This window comes from Lolium perenne, chromosome 3 (genome assembly GCF_019359855.2).
Source record: "Lolium perenne isolate Kyuss_39 chromosome 3, Kyuss_2.0, whole genome shotgun sequence".
Lineage (NCBI taxonomy): Eukaryota > Viridiplantae > Streptophyta > Magnoliopsida > Poales > Poaceae > Lolium > Lolium perenne.
This window is the reverse complement of record NC_067246.2, coordinates 272,532,823-272,555,280: the sequence shown is the minus strand read 5'-3', so window position 1 is coordinate 272,555,280 and position 22,458 is coordinate 272,532,823. Positions and strand designations below refer to the sequence as shown.

General features: G+C 45.2%; 1 protein-coding gene across 1 annotated transcript; it reads right to left on the bottom strand.

Moving 5' to 3' along the window:
* Positions 1–1,442: 1,442 nt before the first annotated feature.
* On the bottom strand, positions 1,443–2,805 carry LOC127344531 (uncharacterized). The gene is made up of 2 exons (XM_051370829.2): positions 2,397–2,805; positions 1,443–2,295 (listed from the first exon to the last, which is right to left on the bottom strand). Exons 1-2 carry the CDS (start codon positions 2,686–2,688, stop codon positions 1,574–1,576), a joined length of 1,014 nt encoding a protein of 337 aa, XP_051226789.1. The 5' UTR covers positions 2,689–2,805; the 3' UTR covers positions 1,443–1,573.
* Between the last annotated feature and the right edge of the window lie 19,653 nt (positions 2,806–22,458).

Genomic DNA, 22,458 nt, shown 5'->3' with positions numbered 1-22,458 from the left:
GTGCACGCAACCCGTGTTGTCGATGGGATCCAAGGAGAGTGGCGTATCCAATTTAGGAGACAATCTAGTCTCACGGAAGCGGTGGGACAACATGTGACATACAGCCTCTGCCGGCTGACACAATTGAGGATGGGGTGTCTTGGATGCTGGAAGCCTTCGGTGTGTACTTGAAGCGATCAATGGATGGTTGTTACACATTTTAAGGATGTGTGACGTACTAGGGTACCTCCAAAGATCAAAGTCTTCATATGCAATTAATCTGGGGCATGCTGCCATCTAGTGACCAGGTGCTAAGAACCAAGGTTCATCTAATGGATTGTGCTCGATATGTGGGAAGATAGAGGATGGTAATCACATTTTTATTATCTTGCCCCTTAGCTCGTATCACGTGGGCAGGAGCCGGGGAACTCTTGCAATGGAGTGAAACCTTGAAAGGGCTGGTGAGTTCCGTGCGATCACCTAAAGGCCCGAGGGGATTTTTCCGTAGATAAACTTGATTTACCTTTGCGGCCTAATATTAGATCCTTTGGATCATTTGAAACAAACTAATTATTGAAGGAAAGATGGTTAATAACTCAGATGTTTTCTTTTAAATATCCATCCATATGTAGTGTTAGAGGGTGGACGAGGCGCTAGCAAGGATGCATGTGTTAGGATGATCTCCCACCGCACTAGAGCCCAACAGCCCTAGCCCGATCCCTTGACCTCGTCTGCGTCCTGATCGGGGGCGCCCAACCTTAACTCTGATTGGTGGGCCCCTATCGCCACACTATAAAGAGTGGTGGGACCAGATGCACATGTTACGAGGTTCCTTGTGCGTGCCAAACACCCCACCGGCAAATCCCTTCCAATCGAGGGCTAGCGCGTGCCGACGGGAAGCGTCACCACTGCCGCCACTACCTCACCCACGCCACCGTCGTCGCCACCATGTCGACATCCGCAGGATCCTCCTCGCAGGGAGAAGGTACATTGTCTCTCCCTCTCAATCCCTCTCTATAGCTCGCAGTACATACAGTAATAGCTCCTACCCGCATAAGATCCTACGCTAGTTGATTCATAGTTTTAATAGCATGCATAGACAAGGTCTGAGCAGTTTATCATTTACCTCTTGTCGTTTGTTTGTGCTACTATTCTGTATCGAACCTTTTAGGCTCTCCTTACCTGCCTTTGTTGGCTGTCCGTTGAGATCGGGTCGGATCGAACCTTTTTGTATGTGTGTGTGTGTGTGTTTTGTAACCGACTATGTTATGCTGCTGTTAGTGGCTTTATTCATAAAGCTGGGTCAAGAGGCCTTCTGTTTAAGTTTGACACGAACTTAATAGATTCATCAAGTATCGAAACAAGCTGAATATACTGATATACCACACCTGAAAATTAATCAGTATTGTTCGATCACAATACAATTGAAACAGCCTTAATAATTAGTAAATGATTGAACAGTCTAAGCACCTTCGAAGTGTTCCAAATTTATTTCTTCTTGCACGTGCTCAGTAGTATGTAAGTATGTATACCCCCAATGACTTATTCCATGGTAGCATAGATGGGTGCTTGTAGGTCAATATGGGCGACTCATTTACGAGGCGTAGGTAACGACGGGGCCGGCGACATTGTTGCCGGTGAACTTGGAGACGGCACAATCCGTGGAGAAGAGGTTCGACGAGAGGTACTTTGGTGCGCCACCCATGATTGGCATCTTGGCACCTATGTCCACCTTGCTGACGTAGTCAGGCTGATAGGTCTGGCCGAGCACACCGTCAACGGCCTTGGTGAGGGCATGGAACTTGAAGCCAAGGTCAAGATGCACGAGGCTGTCCCTCTCGGTCTTGCCATAGTTGTGGATCTGTGAGTCCTCATCCGTGATTGGCACCGCGTTGGCATTGATGCTGAACACGCCGTCAAGCTCGACCGTGACAGCGTTCAGGTTGTCGGTGCGGGTGACGGAGAGGTTGGGGAGAGCCTTGGATACCCACAGCGCACCCTTGAAGGTCTCCACATCGACGGTCTCACCGTCCAGCATGATGTCGATGTGATCCTCGTCGGCGTCCCACTGGGCAGCCTTGCGAGCGCCGATGAAGAGGCGGTGCCCACCGAAGCTGACGCCGATGGCCTGGATCCACGTGAAGCTGCGCCTAACGGCAGGGTTGTGGTTGCCGATGAAGTGGGCGTTGATGTGGAGGTCCTTGTCGGAGACGATGCAGAAATCCTGGTCCTTCTTGCCGTGGAAGTAGAAGGTGTTGCCGTCACCGCCGGTGAAGCGGGGGTCGCCGCAAGAGGTGCCAGGGAAGATATCACATACTGCACATATATAGCGCACGAATGTACTAATTAGAATTAGGCGGATCCGTCTCAAGATTAGATTAAGTGGCAGCATATGCTACTAAACAAACTTGACTTACGGCAGAATGACATGCAGTAGCTGCAGGATGCGAGGCACTCGTTGGGGCATTTGGCCGGGCAGGACATGACGCAGAGCGGTTTTCCCCTTTCTTTCTTGCAGCTGATGGAGTAGAGCCGCTTACCGCCGGATTTTGGGAACTTGAACGTCTGGAGCGACGACTTGGGGGGATTTTTGGGCGGACCAGGCTTCCTGGGCGCGGTTGCCCCCAAGGCCACGCCGCACGCCAGCGCGAGCGCCACCAGGAAGCAGCAGCATGCTAGCTGCTGAGCCATGCCGCCGCGCAGCGCCATTGCCACGGCGGTGGAGCTGGCCGTGGAAGTAGGCTTCTTGGGTCAAGTGTTAAGGGGCTTTTTAACTCGATCGTATACTGCTTTGGATGGTTTTGGTGAATTGGTGTGTGTTTCTGTGGCGCCTAGCGAGGGGTTCTTATGGGGGGGGTGGAGGAAGGGTGTAACTTAAAGGAGAGCTTAATTGAAGGCGAAGTGGCTTGTTTGAGAAGTGGCGTAGGGCGAGACAAAGTGACAATGCATACGTGCTTTTGCCGGAATTTGACCAAGGGCCGTCGGCGCCGATCAGCTGGGCCAATGAGCAAGGTACCTGCAGGCTGCAGCTAGGATCCAGCATTCTCGCAGGTATTGAGGGTCCTAACTCCATTCTCCCTCGTGTCCGCTGACTTGCATAAAGTCTTACTTTCCGGATGTATATATCACGGACGCGATAGCTGAGTCAGGATGCTACTTTCTCCGGAAACATTCGGACGTACGGAAGCTACTTACCTAGGATCCAGCATGTTGGTCAACTCAACTTGACATCTAGATCTCGCCAGCGCCAGTTAACACTTCCGTCACCGTCCCAGCTGCCCAAGCTGCAGCCTGCTGCCTGCAGCGATCGTGAAGATCAACTTCATCTCCTGTTCACACATGCACACTCCATCCCCTGTCCATGCATGCAAACACTTGTCGAAGACCTTTTGCACACGCGTGGCGTATTGGGCCGGCCGGGTGCCGACATGGACTGGATGACTGGAACAGTTGTCCATAGGCAATGGGGCCTGTGTTGATATGCAAATGTCATCGAACACAGAAACACTAAAAAGGGGTGTCGAAAAGTGTCTTTCACTACAAGGAAATACCTACTGCCGGCTCACCTAATTGATCTATTGCCGGCGCACCAAAACCCGCCGGTGATAACTGGGCATTGTCGGCGCGCCTGGGTGTTCGCCGGCGGTAAGGCATCCACTGCCGGCGCACCGGCCCTGATTCGCCGGCAACTAACCTATTTCACTTGCGCACGTGCAGCTGCGCCGGCAGTAGGGATGCCAGCACTGGCGCGTGCCTTGTGCGCCGGCAGTAGTACTCGAAAATACAATTTTATAGCTTTTTTCCAGCGTATTACAATGCATATTTACAAATTTATACAACGGTACATGCAATATGAGAAGCACATAGAGAGCCAAGTCTCATTTCGGTATGAATACACAAATACGCAAGTCTCGTTTCGAAATGTTGATTCATACAACACATGTGCATATGCAACATCGAACGACGAAGTTTCACAAAGTTACAAGTCTCGGTAGATAGTCGTCACTCGTCATACACCTCACAATGTAGCTACTAACCTAAACTACAATCACATAGAACATGACCAACATGGTCACGACGAGCATCATCACGAAGGCCATGGTCTTCATCCGGTTCCTCCTCATGTCCCTCCTCTCTCCCGCTAGATAACGCACGTATCTTCCTTCCGCCTCCACCCTTGTAGCTGTTGCCGCTAAAGCGGTGCACCTGTCTCCAATAGTCCTCTCAGTCGTCGTAGACTCCAGGACCCCTCCCCTTGTACACGACATATGTCGTCGACATCTCCATGCACAAGACAAATAAAACGTCAGTACCAATGAAATTAACAAATACCAACTCAAATAAGAGACAAGTAGTATGAACTAAATAGCATGTGCCTCATACTTTGTTGGTCGAAACAAATATTAACATTCAGGGATGGGGTCAGCGAGGCTAGGCAGGATGCACAAGAGATTGATGTTTGTGCCATCGCACCAGGGCTCACTGGTCCCACCCCAGAGTGTACAAGTGACCAAACATTCTAATCATCGGCCAACGCAATTAAGAAGTGCCAACTCAAATAAAATACAAGTAGTACAAAGTAAATAGCATGTTCCTCATACTTAGTCGGTCGAAACAAATATTAACATCCAGGGATGGAGTCAATGAGGCTAGGTAGGATGCACAATAGATTGATATTTGTGGCCATCACACCAAGGCTCACTGGCTCCACCCCCGAGTGTACGAGTGACCGAACATTCTAATCATCGGCGAACTCCAAATACGAGGCAACTAAGAGTCGAGTAAATGCAAATAATGATTAAGGTACACACGCCATAATCTTGAAATATATAGCAAAGTAAATGAAACTATAGACACAGGTTCACATGCACATCCATACAAACTAAATAAAGGCGACAAGTCGATTCTATCGGAATATATAGCAATTATTACAGTACGGAAGTTCATGGACATATCGTTCAAGCTTTAGCAATAGAGTTCCCGTCGTAGGATCAGGTTGTACGCCTAGGGGGGATGGACGGCAGCCCCCAAGCGAGTTGAACAGCCTCTCATCACGCGACATCTCCAAGCGGAGTTCTATCTCGTCAATAGGTGGTAGACCGTAGCCATAGAAGAACGCGCCAGACCTATTGTTGACATCGTGCCGGATTATCGTGCAAATCAACTGCTGGATGTGACCCCAGTTCTCTCTCAGCTGTCTATCAGGGACATCCGCCATGTTTGCAAACCTGTTTCTGAGACTCTCTGGCAGCAACATATCATCTGCGTACTTTATGTACTCCTGCATCTGAAGGATGGCGTACCACGCGTCCATCCCATTGTCTTCCACCGACTGCTTGAGGCAGGGGAAGTTGGTTGTGTGGGTTAAGACCAAGCCTCCTCGGGATTTCCTCTCTACTTTGAGGGGGCCTGCCTTGTTGGCGAAGCCGGTGAGAGAATCGTTGAGAAGGGCCTTGATGTGGGCGTAGTCTTTCTTATTGTCCCTACCAGAGTCGAGATAGATTGCATGCGAGTGTTATGGGTGGACGACGATGAGGGTGCAGAACTTGTCTCTGCGGAAAACACACTGATTAACCTTTGCAAATGCAAATGGAGATATAGGATATAACGGTAATGGGGACTAGCGAGTGATTACTTACTCGAAGAAGTAAGGTATGAGAATGCCTCTCTTTTTAAAGTTCGCCAGCATGAAATCCTCGACCTGCTTGATGGCAATTGCCCGATCCCCAGCGTTGCAGATGATGCTCTCGCGCATATAGAAGGGTTCCATTATCGCGATGCCCGGCGTCCCCTCCTTAACGATCTGGGAAGACAGGCTAAGAGCAACTAGCCGAACCACTGAAAAGTGGAGCATTCTCATGCGAAAGACGTCGAAGATGTCATTGAATCTGATGAAGCACAAGTCCGCGGGGTACTTTTCGACGAAATTCATGCCAGTTGGCACCCTCGCCACGAACAAAGGGTAACCAGGTTCTTTTGCATTGAGAAGCTGCTTCTCCACATACTGGACAGAGTTATGCAAGCTCCTCATATCTGGGGTGAGTACCTTGAGGACATGCTCTGGCAGCATCGGTTCACCAATCCAATGCTCATGCCGCCAATTGTTTGGCAACTTGTCAAGGTGTCGGACCGTGTCCTTGGATTTGGCCGCCTCTTTGGCTTTGGCGCCTTCTTCGTTGTCCTCTTCTGCTTCTTGGGATGTGTTGTACCACCATCCATCGCCGTAGTGGCTGTAGCACGGAGTGTGTTTGGGCTCAGCATGTTTTTGGCGGCGGCGGTGGCGGCCTCCTTAGGCGTTTCCTCCTCAGTTGTTTCTTGAGAGTCGAACAGCTTCTTGGAGCACAGATATTTCGTGGTCGCCGCGTTCGGATCCACCGGGGAAACTTGTGAAGACGTAGGAATTTCTCATTGGAAGTCATCACGTTCGTACGCCTCGACATCTGGCGCCGCTAGCTGTTGCGGTGGGGCGCTGACCTCTGGCGCCACTGGCTGTTGTCGTGGGGTGCTGACCACCGACGCCGCTGGCTGTTGTCGTGGGGTGCTGACCACCGACGCCGCTGGCTGTTGTGGTGGGGCACTGACCACCGGCGCCGCTGGCTGTCGTGGAGGGACGCTGACGTGTGGCACTGCAATGTGCTTTCCTTTGCTCGCCGTCGATCCTGAGTAGGTGTTGATCCTAATTAGGGTCTTCGGCCATAGCAGTACCCAACCCTTTAATGAGGCCAGATTCAACGGGCTATCGTCATCGGCACCATGAGGTTGATTAGGAGGAAACAAATCCTCACAGCCCGGTAACGCCTGATCCACTTCAACCCGGTAAACGTCATCGTCCATATATCGTGTGTGCCACTTCTTATCCAGAGGGTGAATGATGGACCCCCTCGCGACGTCTTTGAGTTCGTCGTTCACTTTCATCAGGAAGGTGCGTGATGTTGAGAGCGCCTGCGAGAACATGTGTACGACGTTATAGAGAGGGCAAGCATGACGTTGAGAGCGCCTGTGAGAACTAATATATTAACTTGATGTACACTAGCTTAATTACCGTGAGGGCGTTGAGGTCGGCTAATGTCGATGGTCCGGCACATGCGGCGGCGGGTGTGCAAGTGACGGAGGGGCTGCTACCAGGCATGGCCGGTGAATCCCTAGCACCTGCGACATTGCCGGCGGCCGGAGGAGTCTCCATTACAGCATCAGCATTGCCGTCGGCCGGCGGCGCCATCGAGTTGTTATCGCTGAAGCTAACCACTTGCATTTGCGGGGGGGGGGGGGGGGGGTTGTTTGCCACCCTCATACCACGCGACGACAACGTTGAAATCAGCTTGGACTGAAGCGGCGACTTCAGCTGTGATTTTAGGTACGAGTGAAGCTTTGAGTTGCGGTACCAAACCAGCTTGGACTTGGGCTAGGATTGAGTCCCTCATTTCCTCCGCCTCCCGCTGCTTCCTCTCATTGCGCACATTTTTATCGGCCGCAGACAACAAGTCGTAGTGACCATGCTTGTAGCCTGTACCGGCGCTAGCCACACGGCCTCTATGCGGCCTTCTGGTAGGTGAATGCTCATTAATGATGTTTAGCGCCTGTACGAGAGGCTTGTCCCAGGCTACCCTGCCCGTCGACGCCTGCGACGAGGAGCCTTTGTCACATTGAGAAAGTCTTTGTCTTTCTTCTTCCTGCGGAAGAAACGTGAACCATTTAGAAATGTTGCTACTATTATATTAACGATACTTGATCTAATTAAACCGAGAAATTGCTTATCAGTTTTTTCTCCAATGTCAGGACCTTCTCGTCATTCGTGCACCAAATTATGTCGGTTGCCACCTTGGGGTCCGTGACAAGTTCCCCGGTTAGTTTCTTCTTATGGTACCGGGACCTGATGAATCTTCTTTCAAGAGGGTCCTTGTACTTGAGCCAGGGGTTCTTGATACGTCTCCAACGTATCCATAATTTCTGATGTTCCATGCTTGTTTTATGACAATACCTACATGTTTTGCTCACACTTTATAATGTTTTTATGCGTTTTCCAGAACTAACCTATTAACAAGATGCCGAAGTGTCAGTTTCTGTTTTCTGCTGTTTTTGGTTCCAGAAAGGCTGTTCGGGCAATATTCTCGGAATTCGATGAAACGAAGACCAAACATCATAATTCACCGAGACGGACCAGGACACCGAAGGGAAGTCAGCGGGGAGGCCTGGGGGCCCAACACCATAGGGCCGCGCCGGCCTATGGGGAGGGCGCCCTGGTGCCCCTCCTGCGCCGCCTCTTCGCCTATATAAGCCCTTTCGACCTAAAAACGCGATACCAATTGACGAAACTCCAGAAAGACTCCAGGGGCGCCGCCGCCATCGCGAAACTCCAATTCGGGGGACAAAATCTCTGTTCCGGCACCCTGCCGGGACGGGGAAGTGCCACCGGAAGCCATCTCCATCAACACCATCGCCTCCATCATGCTCCGTGAGTAGTTCCCCCATGGACTACGGGTTCTAGCAGTAGCTAGTTGGTACTCTCTCTCCCATGTACTTCAATACAATGATCTCATGAGCTGCCTTACATGATTGAGATCCATCTGATGTAATCGGTGTTGTGTTTGTTGGGATCCGATGGATGATACATTATGATTAGTCTATCTATAAAGTTTGTGAAGTTATTGTTACTGCAATCTTGTTATGCTTAATGCTTGTCACTAGGGCCCGAGTGGCATGATCTTAGATTTAAGCTCTATACTTATTGCTTAGATTGTATCTACAAGTTGTATGCACATGTCTATGTCCAGAACCAAAGGCCCCAAAGTGACAGAAATTGGGACAACTGGAGGGGAAGGCGTAGGTATGAGGATCACATGTTTTCACCAAGTGTTAATGCTTTGCTCCGGTGCTCTATTAAAAGGAGTACCTTAATAGCCAGTAGATTCCCTTGAGGCCCGGCTGCCACCGGCTGGTAGGACAAAAGATGTTGTGCAAGTTTCTCATTGCGAGCATGTACGACTATATATGGAAAACATGCCTACATGATTAATAATCTTGATGTTCTTTCTTAATGCTTTCAATCCTATCAATTGCCCAACTGTAATTTGTTCACCCAACACTTGTCACTTGTTATTGGAGAGTTACCACTAGTGTAGATCGCTGGGAACCCCGGTCCATCTCTCATCATCATATACTCGTTCTATATGACATTGGAAGTAGTATCAACTATTTTCTGGTGTCATTGCCTCTGTGTTATTGCTACTGTTGTTGTGTTACTGTTACTATTGCTCTCATATTACTGCTGCTTTCACATCACCCCTGTTACTAGTGCTTTTCCAGGTGCAGCTGAATTGACAACTCAGTTGTTAAGGCTTATAAGTATTCTTTACCTCCCCTTGTGTCGAATCAATAAATTTGGGTTTTACTTCCCTCGAAGACTGTTGTGATCTCCTATACTTGTGGGTTATCAAGACTATTTTCTGGCGCCGTTGCCGGGGAGGCATAGCTCTACTCATAAGTTCACCTGGGGAGTACACTCTACCTCTCTCTATGTTTTTATTTTATTTTATTTTGTTTTACTTAGTTTACTTTTGTCTAGTTTATTTGTGCTTAGTTTATTTCTGTCTAGTATTATTTTGCTTAGTTTACTTTTGCTTAGTTTCTTTTTGTTTTGTTTTATTTTTCTCATATACCCAAAAATCCATAAAAATTTGAAAAATCGAAAAATTAAAAACTGTTGTTGTGGAAGAACGCATAACCATGTTGGAGCTTATAGAATTATATAATAATTATAGAGAATCAAGAACGGGTAAAGTAATGAGTGCTGTGATAGAAAAATTGAATACAATTGCTAAAATCTTGCTTAAACGCCATGATATAAATTGCTGCTCTAAAGAGGATACTAAACATCTGAAATTTCAATGTGGCTTTCGTGAAGAAGTTTTAATTAAGAACTATAATTGGAATAACTATATTCATCTTGGGTTCGAAGAGGTAGAACAATTTGTCATATTTATGGGAGCCTCTGAGATAGAATCCTTCATTGCTAAAAATTATAAAACTTGTGTTGTTTGTAAGGACCTTAAAGATTATGTCTCTTCTATCCTTAATTTTTGCATAGAAAGCTACATTGATAATCCTTATATCATTGATTATAAAGAGAGACTCATTAATGCACAAGAATGCACTCACAATTTGCAGGAACCTGTGGAAGAAGAAATTGATGAACCTGAAAGCTCATTGGATGAAAAAGAGGAGGAAATTGATGAACCCAAAAGCTCATTGGATGAAAAAGAAGAGGAGAGTGATGAACAAAAGGAGGAAGATTGGATTAGCTACCCATGCCAACCTTCTAATGAGAGTAACTCTTTATCTCTTACACTATTTGATTGTCCTCCATGCTTACCAAAGGAGGTTGAATGTTATGTTCCTGTGTATTCTCTTGAAATAGTACCTATGAGTAAAACTTGTGAGAATAATTATGCTACTATTATTTATGATAATCCATGCTACTTTGATAAATCTTATGATAATGCTTTGATTGTGCCTGATGTCGAAATGCATGGTACTAAGGAGTTTTGCGTAGCAAATATTTATGATAAATCTCTAGATGATGGTCCTATGTTACTTGATAATATTAATTGTACTACTACTGAAAATGGGATTGGAGAAGTCTTGACTTTATCTAGGAGTCCCATATCTCTTGAGATTGATCAATCATCATGTTATATTATTGATAAAAGTGGGTTTGAAAGTTTTAATCCCACTATTTTTGAGCTTGATAAAAACTATGTGTTTATGAATCATGAAAAGTATGCTGCATGTGATAGTTATATTGTTGAGTTTATTCATGAAGCTACTGAAAATTATTATGAGAGAGGAAAATATGGTTGTAGAAATTTGCATGGTACTAAAACACCTCTCTACATGCTGAAAATTTTGAGGTTACTCTTGTTTTATCTTCTTATGCTTGTCACTTTGTTCTTCATGAATTTATTTGTGTACAATATTCCTATGCATAGGAAGTGGGTTAGACTTAAATGTGTTTTGAATTTGCCTTTTGATGCTCTGTTTTGCTTCAACTCATATTTCTTGCGAGTGCATCATTAAAACTGCCGAGCCCATCTTAATGGCTATAAAGAAAGCACTTCTTGGGAGATAACCCATGTCTTTATTTTGCTACTGTTTTGTTGCGTCTTGGAAGTTGTTAATACTGTAGCAACCTCTCGTTATCTTTATTTTATTGCATTGTTGTGCCAAGTGAAGTCTCTAATAGAAGGTTGATACTAGATTTGGATTTCTGCGCAGAAACAGATTTCTATCTGTCACGAATTTGGGTCAGATTCTCTGTAGGTAACTCAGAAAAAATCTTTCAATTTACGTGCGTGTTCCTCAGATATGTATGCAACTTTCATTAGTTTTGAGTTTTCTGATTTGAGCAACGGAAGTACCTCTTAAAAATTCGTCTTTACTGGCTGTTCTGTTTTGGCAGATTCTGTCTCTGTTTTTTGCATTGTCTCTTGTGGACTTTAAGCAAGGCTTTCTACACGTGGAGAGCTGTAGCTAATGTTTTATTGAGTTCTTGCAATGTGTCACTACAGGACTAAGGTGGATTAAAGTTTTTTCGAGTACTAACCCCTCTAATGAAGTTTATGAGAAGTTTGGTGTGAAGGAAGTTTTCAAGGGTCAAGAGAGGAGGATGATATATGATCAAGAAGAGTGAAAAGTCAAAGCTTGGGGATGCCCCCGTGGTTCATCCCTGCATATTTCAAGAAGACTCAAGCGTCTAAGCTTGGGGATGCCCAAGGCATCCCCTTCTTCATCAACAACTTATCAGGTTTCTTCTATTGAAACTATATTTTTATTCGGTCACATCTTATGTGCTTTACTTGGAGCGTTTGTGTGCTTTTATTTTTGTTTTTGTTTGAATAATATTGGATCCTAGCCATCCTTGTTTGGGAGAGAGACACACTCCGCTTTTTCATATGAACACTTGTGTTCTTCGTTCAATGGTAAAAGTTGGAAGCTGTTGCATTTATTGTTATTTGGTTGGAAACAGAAAATGCCTCATATTGTCTTGGATAATTTGATACTTGGCAATTGTTTTGAGCTCTCAAGTAGATCATGATTAAGTTCTTGCATCATGTAGTTTAAACCTATTAGTGGAGAACTACCGTAGAGCTTGTTGAAATTGGTTTGCATGATTGGTCTCTCTAAGGTTTAGATATTTTTTGGTAAAAGTGTTTGAGCAACAAGGAAGACAGTGTAGAGTATTATAATGCTTGCAATATGTTTTTATGTAAGTTTTGCTGTACCGGTTCATACTTGTGTTTGCTTCAAATAACCTTGCTAGCCAAAGCCTTGTACTGAGAGGGAATGCTTCTCGTGCATCCAAAACCTTGAGCCAAAACCTATGCCATTTGTGTCCACCATACCTACCTACTATGTGGTATTTCCTGCCATTCCAAGTAAACACTTCATGTGCTACCTTTAAACAATTCAAAATGCTTCTCAATTTGTGTCAATGTTTTATAGCTCATGAGGAAGTATGTGGTGTTTTATCTTTCAATCTTGTTGGGCAGCTTTCACCAATGGACTAGTGGCTTCATCCGCTTATCCAATAATTTTGCAAAAAGAGCTGGCAACGGGGTTCCCAGCCCCAATTAATCAACTTTCATTAATAATTCTCTTCACATGTTTTGCTCTGATTCGTCAGTAAGCAACTTAATTTTGCAAATAGACACTCCTCCATGGTATGTGAAATGTTGGAAGGCACCCGAGGATTCGGTTAGCCATGGCTTGAGAAAGCAAAGGTGGGGAGGAGTGTCATCTAAATAAAACTAAAATAAAAAGGCACTCCTTCATGGTATGAGATTGTTGGCAGGCACCCGAGGATTCGGTTAGCCATGGTTTGTGAAAGCAAGGTTGGAAGGAGTGTCACCCAAAAATAAAAATAAATTAAACTAAAGTACATGTGAGAGATAATGTTCATGGGAGCCGCTCTTCGAAAGTCTGTTTGGCAAGGGGGTTAGAGTGCCCACTACCATTCGTTGACAACAACAAACACCTCTCAAAACTTTACTTTTATGCTCTCTATATGATTTCAAAACTTAAAAAGCTCTAGCACATGATTTAATTGCTGTTTCCCTCTGCGAAGGGCCTTTCTTTTACTTTATGTTGAGTCAGTTTACCTACTTCCTTCCATCTTAGAAGCAAACACTTGTGTCAACTGTTCATTGATTCTTACATACTTGCTTATTTGCATTCATCATATTACTTTGTGTTGACAATTATCCATGAGATATGCATGTTGAAAGTTGAAAGCAATCGCTGAAACTTATATCTTCCTTTGTGTTGCTTCGATGCCTTTACTTTGAATCTATTGCTTTATGAGTTAACTCTTATGCAAGACTTTTGATGCTTGTCTTGAAAGTACTATTCATGAAAAGTTTTGCCATATGTTATCTATTTGTTAGCAACTATAGATCATTGCCTTGAGTCACTTCATTCATCTCATATGCTTTACAATAGTATGATCAAGGTTATGTAAGTAGCATGTCACTACAGAAATTATTCTTTTTATCGTTTACCTACTAGAGGACGAGTAGGAACTAAGCTTGGGGATGCTGATACGTCTCCAACGTATCCATAATTTATGATGTTCCATGCTTGTTTTATGACAATACCTACATGTTTTGCTCACACTTTATAATGTTTTTATGCGTTTTCCGGAACTAACCTATTAACAAGATGCCGAAGTGCCAGTTCCTGTTTTCTGCTGTTTTTGGTTCCAGAAAGGCTGTTCGGGCAATATTCTCGGAATTCGATGAAACGAAGACCAAACATCATAATTCACCGAGACGGACCAGGACACCGAAGGGAAGTCAGAGGGGAGGCCTGGGACGCCCACACCATAGGGTCGCGCGGGCAGGTCCTTGGCCACGCCGGCCTATGGGGAGGGCGCCCTGGTGCCCCTCCTGCGCCGCCTCTTCGCCTATATAAGCCCTTTCGACCTAAAAATGCGATACCAATTGACGAAACTCCAGAAAGACTCCAGGGGCGCCGCCACCATCACGAAAGTCCAATTCGGGGGACAGAATCTCTGTTCCGGCACCCTGTCGGGACGGGGAAGTGCCCCCGGAAGCCATCTCCATCAACGCCATCGCCTCCATCATGCTCCGTGAGTAGTTCCCCCATGGACTACGGGTTCTAGCAGTAGCTAGTTGGTACTCTCTCTCCCATGTACTTCAATACAATGATCTCATGAGCTGCCTTACATGATTGAGATCCATCTGATGTAATCGGTGTTGTGTTTGTTGGGATCCGATGGATGATACATTATGATTAGTCTATCTATAAAGTTTGTGAAGTTATTGTTGCTGCAATCTTGTTATGCTTAATGCTTGTCACTAGGGCCCGAGTGGCATGATCTTAGATTTAAGCTCTATACTTATTGCTTAGATTGTATCTACAAGTTGTATGCACATGTCTATGTCCGGAACCAAAGGCCCCAAAGTGACAGAAATTGGGACAACTGGAGGGGAAGGCGTAGGTATGAGGATCACATGTTTTCACCAAGTGTTAATGCTTTGCTCCGGTGCTCTATTAAAAGGAGTACCTTAATAGCCAGTAGATTCCCTTGAGGCCCGGCTGCCACCGGCTGGTAGGACAAAAGATGTTGTGTAAGTTTCTCATTGCGAGCACGTACGACTATATATGGAAAACATGCCTACATGATTAATAATCTTGATGTTCTTTCTTAATGCTTTCAATCCTATCAATTGCCCAACTGTAATTTGTTCACCCAACACTTGTCACTTGTTATTGGAGAGTTACCACTAGTTTAGATCGCTGGGAACCCCGGTCCATCTCTCATCATCATATACTCGTTCTATATGACATTGGAAGTAGTATCAACTATTTTCTGGTGTCATTGCCTCTGTGTTATTGCTCGCTTTCTTTGTGTTCTTGTTACTATTGCTCTCATATTACTGCTGCTTTCACATCACCCCTGTTACTAGTGCTTTTCCAGGTGCAGCTGAATTGACAACTTAGTTGTTAAGGCTTATAAGTATTCTTTACCTCCCCTTGTGTCGAATCAATAAATTTGGGTTTTACTTCCCTCGAAGACTGTTGCGATCCCCTATACTTGTGGGTTATCAGTTCTCAATGCCGGCATTTATATACGCCTCGTCCTCCTTCGCCCAATAGGGCTCCTTTCCCTCGTACCCACAGCTCCCAAGGTTGTGGTTACCGATGTTAAGCTCCCGCATTTCCTTCCCCCGCAACTTGCGATTCTTGGTCGCTTATAGCTCTTCATTGGCCACAAAAGCATCAAAGTCCGCCTGGGAGACATGCGGAAAGGCAGAGTGGACCTCTTCAAAACCTTTGCCGTCAGCAATCAGCTTCCGCACCATGTACTTATAACTTCTGAGGTGTTTGGTGAACTTCAGGAGGGCTTGTGAGTTCACAATGTTCTTGGTTTCATGAGTGGAGGCATAGTCGCCTAGGAACATGTATCGTGAGTGCAACCTCGCAATGAGCTGGACTCGTGCGCTTTGTTCTCAGCTCCGAGGTCCATCTTGTTGAGATTGACGACCTCTCGGAGGATACATGCTAGTTGGTTGCCGTACCCCTTGGCAACATCCTTAGGATCCACCGGCAAACCACTGGCGAAGTTCACCTCAAAGATTGTGTCTCTGCCGGTGGCGACCGTGTTTTGGCGCCTTGCCTTCTGTGGCCTCTTGGAACCACTTCTCCCGGTGCCACTACTCCCGGCGGCGCCGCTAGGATCATCGCCGCTTGTCTCGCCGCCATCCCCGGCGGCGCCGGTTGCCTCGTCGCCGCTTGGCTCGTAGGTACTACCCCCGACGACGCCGCTTGTCTCATCGGCACTACCACCAGCGGCATCCTCCATCTCATGGTCTTTGTCACCGCCCTCCCCAGCGGCCTCGACATCCTCCTCCGTCCTAAAGAAGTTCCTATTTTAGTGCGTCTCTAACTGTTCTTGAGACGCCATGGTGGCTTGCACTAATAGATGATGAAAAAGAGTTAGAATTCACGGAAAAATTCAGCATGATTGCTAAAAATTGGTCATGCGGAGTGCTAGAATTGATGGAACGGAAATGAATCAACATTCCGGCACTCAATAGCAACTCAATCCCTGCAAACATATATATACATTCATGAAAAGGTGCCAAACATTCTCCAACAGTACATCACCATCAACCAGTACATCAAGCATTTCCAATAGTACGCCAACATCCACTTGTCCGAAGCAACTTTTTCATTTACACCAGGTACATGTCAACACCATAAATACCAGTAGCATTTTACAAATATAACCAGAGACAATAGAACTTGACCATCAGTAATAGCACTTACAACATCATTACAGTAGCATTTTCATTTTCATTACAGTAGCACTTAACATTTTCATTTGCAACAACACATTATATATTTGCAACAGCACATCATTTGCAACAGCACATCATTTGCAAATACTAAATGAGAACCACTAGCTAGCTACTGGTAGCACATCATCAACATCACATCACCAACAACACATCATCATCTCCGCCAATTTATGGTACATACAAATACTGCTACTGCTAGCATTTTTCAACTAAACCAACTAAATGAGAACCACTTTAGTCTCTGCCAATTTTATCCACTATTAACTAAACCAACAACATTTAACCACTTTAGTCTCTGCCAACTTTTGCTAGAAAATCAACTAAATGAGAACTACTTTATCAACTAAACCTACTAATACTAGCGAGCTACTGCTAGCATTTTTCATTTAGTTATTTCCATATCGCCAAAACCAGAGAACCAATTTTAGCATTCAAAAATTGAAATTTTTCTTACTGCCATATTGGACAGCTACAAAATCATATAACCAGTGATAGGGAGCAATACCAATTCAGAGATATAAAATAGCATCACTGGATATGTAGCACAAATACACATCTATCAAGCTTGGCATAATCAGAATGATTCAAAGTAATCAATAAGTCACCAGCAAGGCACGTAGCCACAACAAGCTATCAATTAAGCTCCATTAGGTAAATTTGCATTAGGCATTTGCAAGCATCTGAGCATCAATTTCAATAGCAAAACCAATTTAGCAGTAGGTAAATCAATTTTTCTTACTGCAAGCAATTCAATGTACAAATTTCCAGAGAGCTACTGCAAGAAGCTTTGAGTTCACATAGAAAGAAGCTTTAGTTCACATAATTTGGCCAACTCTAGCAGTATCCGCAACATGAATTTTGTTTTCAGAGAGCAATCCTAACCCTAACTAGCATCTAGCAGGAACCCTAACCCTAACTAGCAGTAGGTAATTCCCTACCGAGGAGGGGAGAGGGAAGGGGTATGGAAGGGGAGAGGGAAGGGAAGAGGGAAGGGTAGAGGGAAGCTCACCGTGGCCGGCGCGTGGCTCCTTCTTCTCCAACGGCGGTGCCGACGTCCCCTGCTACGCGCGCGGGTCCAACTCCTTCTCCAACGGGTCTTCCGCGGTGGCGTACGGGGTAGGTGATGGGGGCTGGTGGAGGGATGGTGGAGGACGGTGGCGGGGCAGAACGGCGACGCTCGAGAGGGTGGAGGATGGTGGTGGCAGAAGCTCCGGCTGACGGCACTCGAGAGGGGGGTCAGGGGGGATTTGGGTGTGTGGCTGGGGAGAAGAAGAGGGAAAATGGTTAAGTCCGAGTTACACATATGCCATTGTGGTGTAAGTTGTTTCTTCGTACTCAAATTCTTCCGTCATTGGGTCTCCGACCTGTCCTTCGAAGTATTCCTCATTGGCGAATCCATCCATTCCGATGATGGTCCTCTTGCCTCTCCTCACGATAACACGGCTAGGCCTGGATAGGTCGGTTATGAAGAAGCATTGGTGCACGTGTTCTGCCAGTACCCATGGCTCATTCTGCGCGGTGGAGTTCGTGGACTTTGATTTGTTGGCTTCGGGTAGAAACATTGTGGCGAAATACATGTCTTCTTTTGTGACGCTCTTAGCCCATCTGATACGGAACATCGGCACTTTCTCCCCAGCGTAGCTAAGCTCTCAGATTTCTTCGATCCTTCCGTAGTATCTAGTCTTTACGTCACCCGTCTAGGAATCCATCGTTACCCCTGAGTTCTGGTAAACATTGTTCTTGTCTTTTTCTTCCATGTAGAATGTGTACCCGTTGATATCGTACGCTTGGTAAGTCATGATGCTGGGCGCGGGGCCATGTGACAAGACCAATACTAGTTTATCCTTGTCAGAATCCATTGGTGGGGGATTAGCATCAATGTGGTCTTTGAACCAGCGCACGAAAGAGGAGTTGTGCTCTCTGAATATTTCTGCTTCCGTCATTATCGGCTTGCCACTGTTCTCTATCATGGTTTTGTGCTCTTTCAACCAAGGATCGATCAATTCAATGTGTTGTAGCGCTACTAAGTTGGACCTGTCAAAGTCGGAAGTCCGACCAGACATGTGCACGTGCAGTTCATTCCTTCCATTTTTGTGGCCTACTCCCTCGAACCTGCTGTTTTGAGGCAAACCAACAGGGTCCTCGATGTCTAGATAATTCGTGTAGAAAGAGATGCACTCTTCGGTGAGCCAGCCCTGGACGATGCTTCCTGTTAACGCGTGAAGCACACGTCCGTTGGGAACCCCAAGAGGAAGGTGTGATGCGTACAGCAGCAAGTTTTCCCTCAGTAAGAAACCAAGGTTATCGAACCAGTAGGAGTCAAGGACCACGTGAAGGTTGTTGGTGACAGAGTGTAGTGCGGCGCAACACCAGGGATACTGGCGCCAACATGGAACCTGCACAACACAATCAAAATACTTTGCCCCAACTTAACAGTGAGGTTGTCAATCTCACCGGCTTGCTGTAAACAAAGGATTAAATGTATGGTGTGGAAAATGATGTTTGTTTGCAATGAGCAGCAGAGAACAATGATTGCAGTAGATTGTATTCAGATGTAAAAGAATGGACCGGGGTCCACAGTTCACTAGTGGTGTCTCTCCAATAAGAAACAGCATGTTGGGTGAACAAATTACAGTTGGGCAATTGACAAATAAAGAGGGCATAACAATGCACATACATATCATGATGAGTAGTGTGAAATTCAATTGGGCATTACGACAAAGTACATAGACCGCTATCTAGCATGCATCTGTGCCTAAAAAGTCCACCTTCAGGTTAGCATCCGCACCCCTTCCAGTATTAAGTTGCAAACAACAGACAATTGCATTAAGTATGGTGCGTAATGTAATCAACACAAATATCCTTAGATAAAGCATTGATGTTTTATCCCTAGTGGCAACATCACATCCACAACCTTAGAACTTTCTGTCACTGTCCCAGATTCAATGCAGGCATGAACCCACTATCGAGCATAAATACTCCCTCTTGGTGTCACAAGTATCAACTTGGCCAGAGCCTCTACTAGCAACGGAGAGCATGCAAGATCATAAACAACACATATATGATAGATTGATAATCAACTTGACATAGTATTCCATATTCATCGGATCCCAACAAACACAACATGTAGCATTACAAATAGATGATCTTGATCATGATAGGCAGCTCACAAGATCTAACATGATAGCACAATGAGGAGAAGACAACCATCTAGCTACTGCTATGGACCCATAGTCCAAGGATGAACTACTCACACATCAGTCCGGAGGCGATCATGGTGATGTAGAGTCCTCCGGAAGATGATTCCCCTCTCCTGCAGGGTGCTGATACGTCTCCGACGTATCGATAATTTCTTGTGTTCCATGCCACATTATTGATGATATCTACATGTTTTATGCACACTTTATGTCATATTCGTGCATTTTCTGGAACTAACCTATTAACAAGATGCCGAAGAGCCAGTTGCTGTTTTCTGCTGTTTTTGGTTTCAGAAATCCTAGTAACGAAATATTCTCGAAATTGGACGAAATCAACGCCCAGGGTTCTATTTTGCCATGAAGCTTCCAGAAGACCGAAGAGGAGACGAAGTGGGGCCACGAGGCGGCCAAACCCTAGGGCGGCGCGGCCTGGCCCTTGGCCACGCCGACCTGTGGTGTGGGGCCCTCGTGTGGCCCCTGACCTGCCCTTCCGCCTACTTAAAGCCTCCGTCGCGAAACCCCCAGTACCGAGAGCCACGATACGGAAAACCTTCCAGAGACGCCGCCACCGCCAATCCCATCTCGGGGGATTCAGGAGATCGCCTCCGGCACCCTGCCGAAGAGGGGAATCATCTCCCGGAGGACTCTACGCCGCCATGGTCGCCTCCGGAGTGATGTGTGAGTAGTCTACCCCTGGACTATGGGTCCATAGCAGTAGCTAGATGGTTGTCTTCTCCCCATTGTGCTTAATTGTCGGGTTTTGTGAGCTGCCGAACATGATCAAGATCATCTATCTGTAATTCTATATGTTGCGTTTGTTGGGATCCGATGAATAGAGAATACTTGTTATGTTGATTATCAAAGTTATGTCTATGTGTTGTTTATGATCTTGCATGCTCTCCGTTACTAGTAGATGCTCTGGCCAAGTTGATGCTTGTAACTCCAAGAGGGAGTATTTATGCTCGATAGTGGGTTCATGTCTCCGTGAATCTGGGGGAGTGACAGAAACCTCTAAGATTATGGATGTGCTGTTGCCAATAGGGATAAAACATTGGTGCTATGTTCAAGGATGTAGTTACTGATTACATTACGCGCAATACTTAATGCAATTGTCTGTTGTTAGCAACTTAATACTGGAGGGGGTTCGGATGATAACCTGAAGGTGGACTTTTTAGGCATAGATGCATGCTGGATAGCGGTCTATGTACTTTGTCGTAATGCCCAATTAAATCTCACTATACTCATCATAATATGTATGTGCATGGTCATGCCCTCTTTATTTGTTAATTGCCCAACTATAATTTTTTCACCCAACATGCTGTTTATCTTATGGGAGAGACACCTCTAGTGAACTGTGGACCCCGGTCCAATTCTCTATACTGAAATACAATCTGCTGCAATACTGTTTTACTGTTTTTTGCAAACAATCATCTTCCACACAATACGGTTAATCCTTTGTTACAGCAAGCCGGTGAGATTGACAACCTCACTGTTTCGTTGGGGCAAAGTACTTTGGTTGTGTTGTGCAGGTTCCACGTTGGCGCCGGAATCTCTGGTGTTGCGCCGCACTACATCCCGCCGCCATCAACCTTCAACGTGCTTCTTGACTCCTACTGGTTCGATTAAACCTTGGTTTCTTGCGAGGAAACTTGTTTGTGCGCATCACACCTTCCTCTTGGGGTTCCCAACGGACGTGTCAAGTGTCAACTACACGCATCAAGCAAATTTCTGGCGCCGTTGCCGGGGAACTGAAGAAAAGTTATACCACAAAGATTTCTATCTCCCACGTCAACTGTACGCCAGAAGCAAATTTCTGGCGCCGTTGCCGGGGAGATCAAGACACGCTGCAAGGGGAGTCTCCACTTCCCAATCTCTTTACTTTGTTTTTGTCTTGCTTTATTTTATTTACTACTTTGTTTGCTGCACTAAATCAAAATACAAAAAAATTAGTTGCTAGTTTTACTTTATTTGCTATCTTGTTTGCTATATCAAAAACACAAAAAAAATTAGTTACTTGCATTTACTAGTTTGCTTTATTTACTGTCTTGCACTCTATATCAAAAACACAAAAAAATTAGTTACTTGCATTTACTTTACTTGATTCATCATGTTTCCTTTTTAATTTTACCACGAAAGACATACCGGTAGGACATAGGTCTATAATTGGGAGAAATAATATAGAAGAATTTTTCAATCATGTCAGTACCGTTGAAGATTTTGAAGATAGACACTTGGTAGAACTTGCTCCTACCTATGAAATTGCCGCTGCTGCTTTAGTTCGTATGATGGAAACTAAATTTGTTAACCTCAATCCTATAATCCAACACATGTTTCTTACACTCGGTGATATGGAAGAAGGGGAAAAGAAAGACTTTGTTTTAGAAACCCTTCTTAGAGAATTTGGTGGTATAGCAAGAGAGGCTAGAAAGGTCTTTGCTAAATATAATATGCTTGGTTCTTATACCAATTTTGTTAGTCTCCTTGAAAAGATGGATATGGATAGAATAAAGTACACTAATAATATTAATGATGGTGGGGAGATCAAAGCACCAATACCATGTAAGCTCCTAGCGATGAATGATGCACTAGAAAATAATTATGCTTGGCTTGTTCCTGAAAATTTGTTTGATGAGAGTAGCAAGCCCAAGACTAATGAAAAGGGGTCGCTAAAACTTATGTATCTAATATACTATGCCTGGTTGAGAAAACCCCGCATCCCGCTGTAGATGCACCATCTCTTGATAATACTTGATACACACTTTCTGCGCCTAGCTGAAAGGCGTTAAAGAAAAGCGCTTATGGGAGACAACCCATGGTTTTTTACTACAGTACCTTGTTTTTATTTTGAGTCTTGGAAGTTGTTTACTACTGTAGCAACCTCTCCTTATCTTAGTTTAGTGTTT

Coding starts and splice junctions, on each gene's coding strand:
- LOC127344531 (XM_051370829.2), bottom strand. CDS start 2,688: ATGGCGCTGCGCGGCGGCATGGCTCAGCAGCTAGCATGCTGCTGCTTC. Junction 2,296..2,396: donor CTACTGCATGTCATTCTGCC/GTAAGTCAAGTT, acceptor ATATATGTGCAG/TATGTGATATCTTCCCTGGC.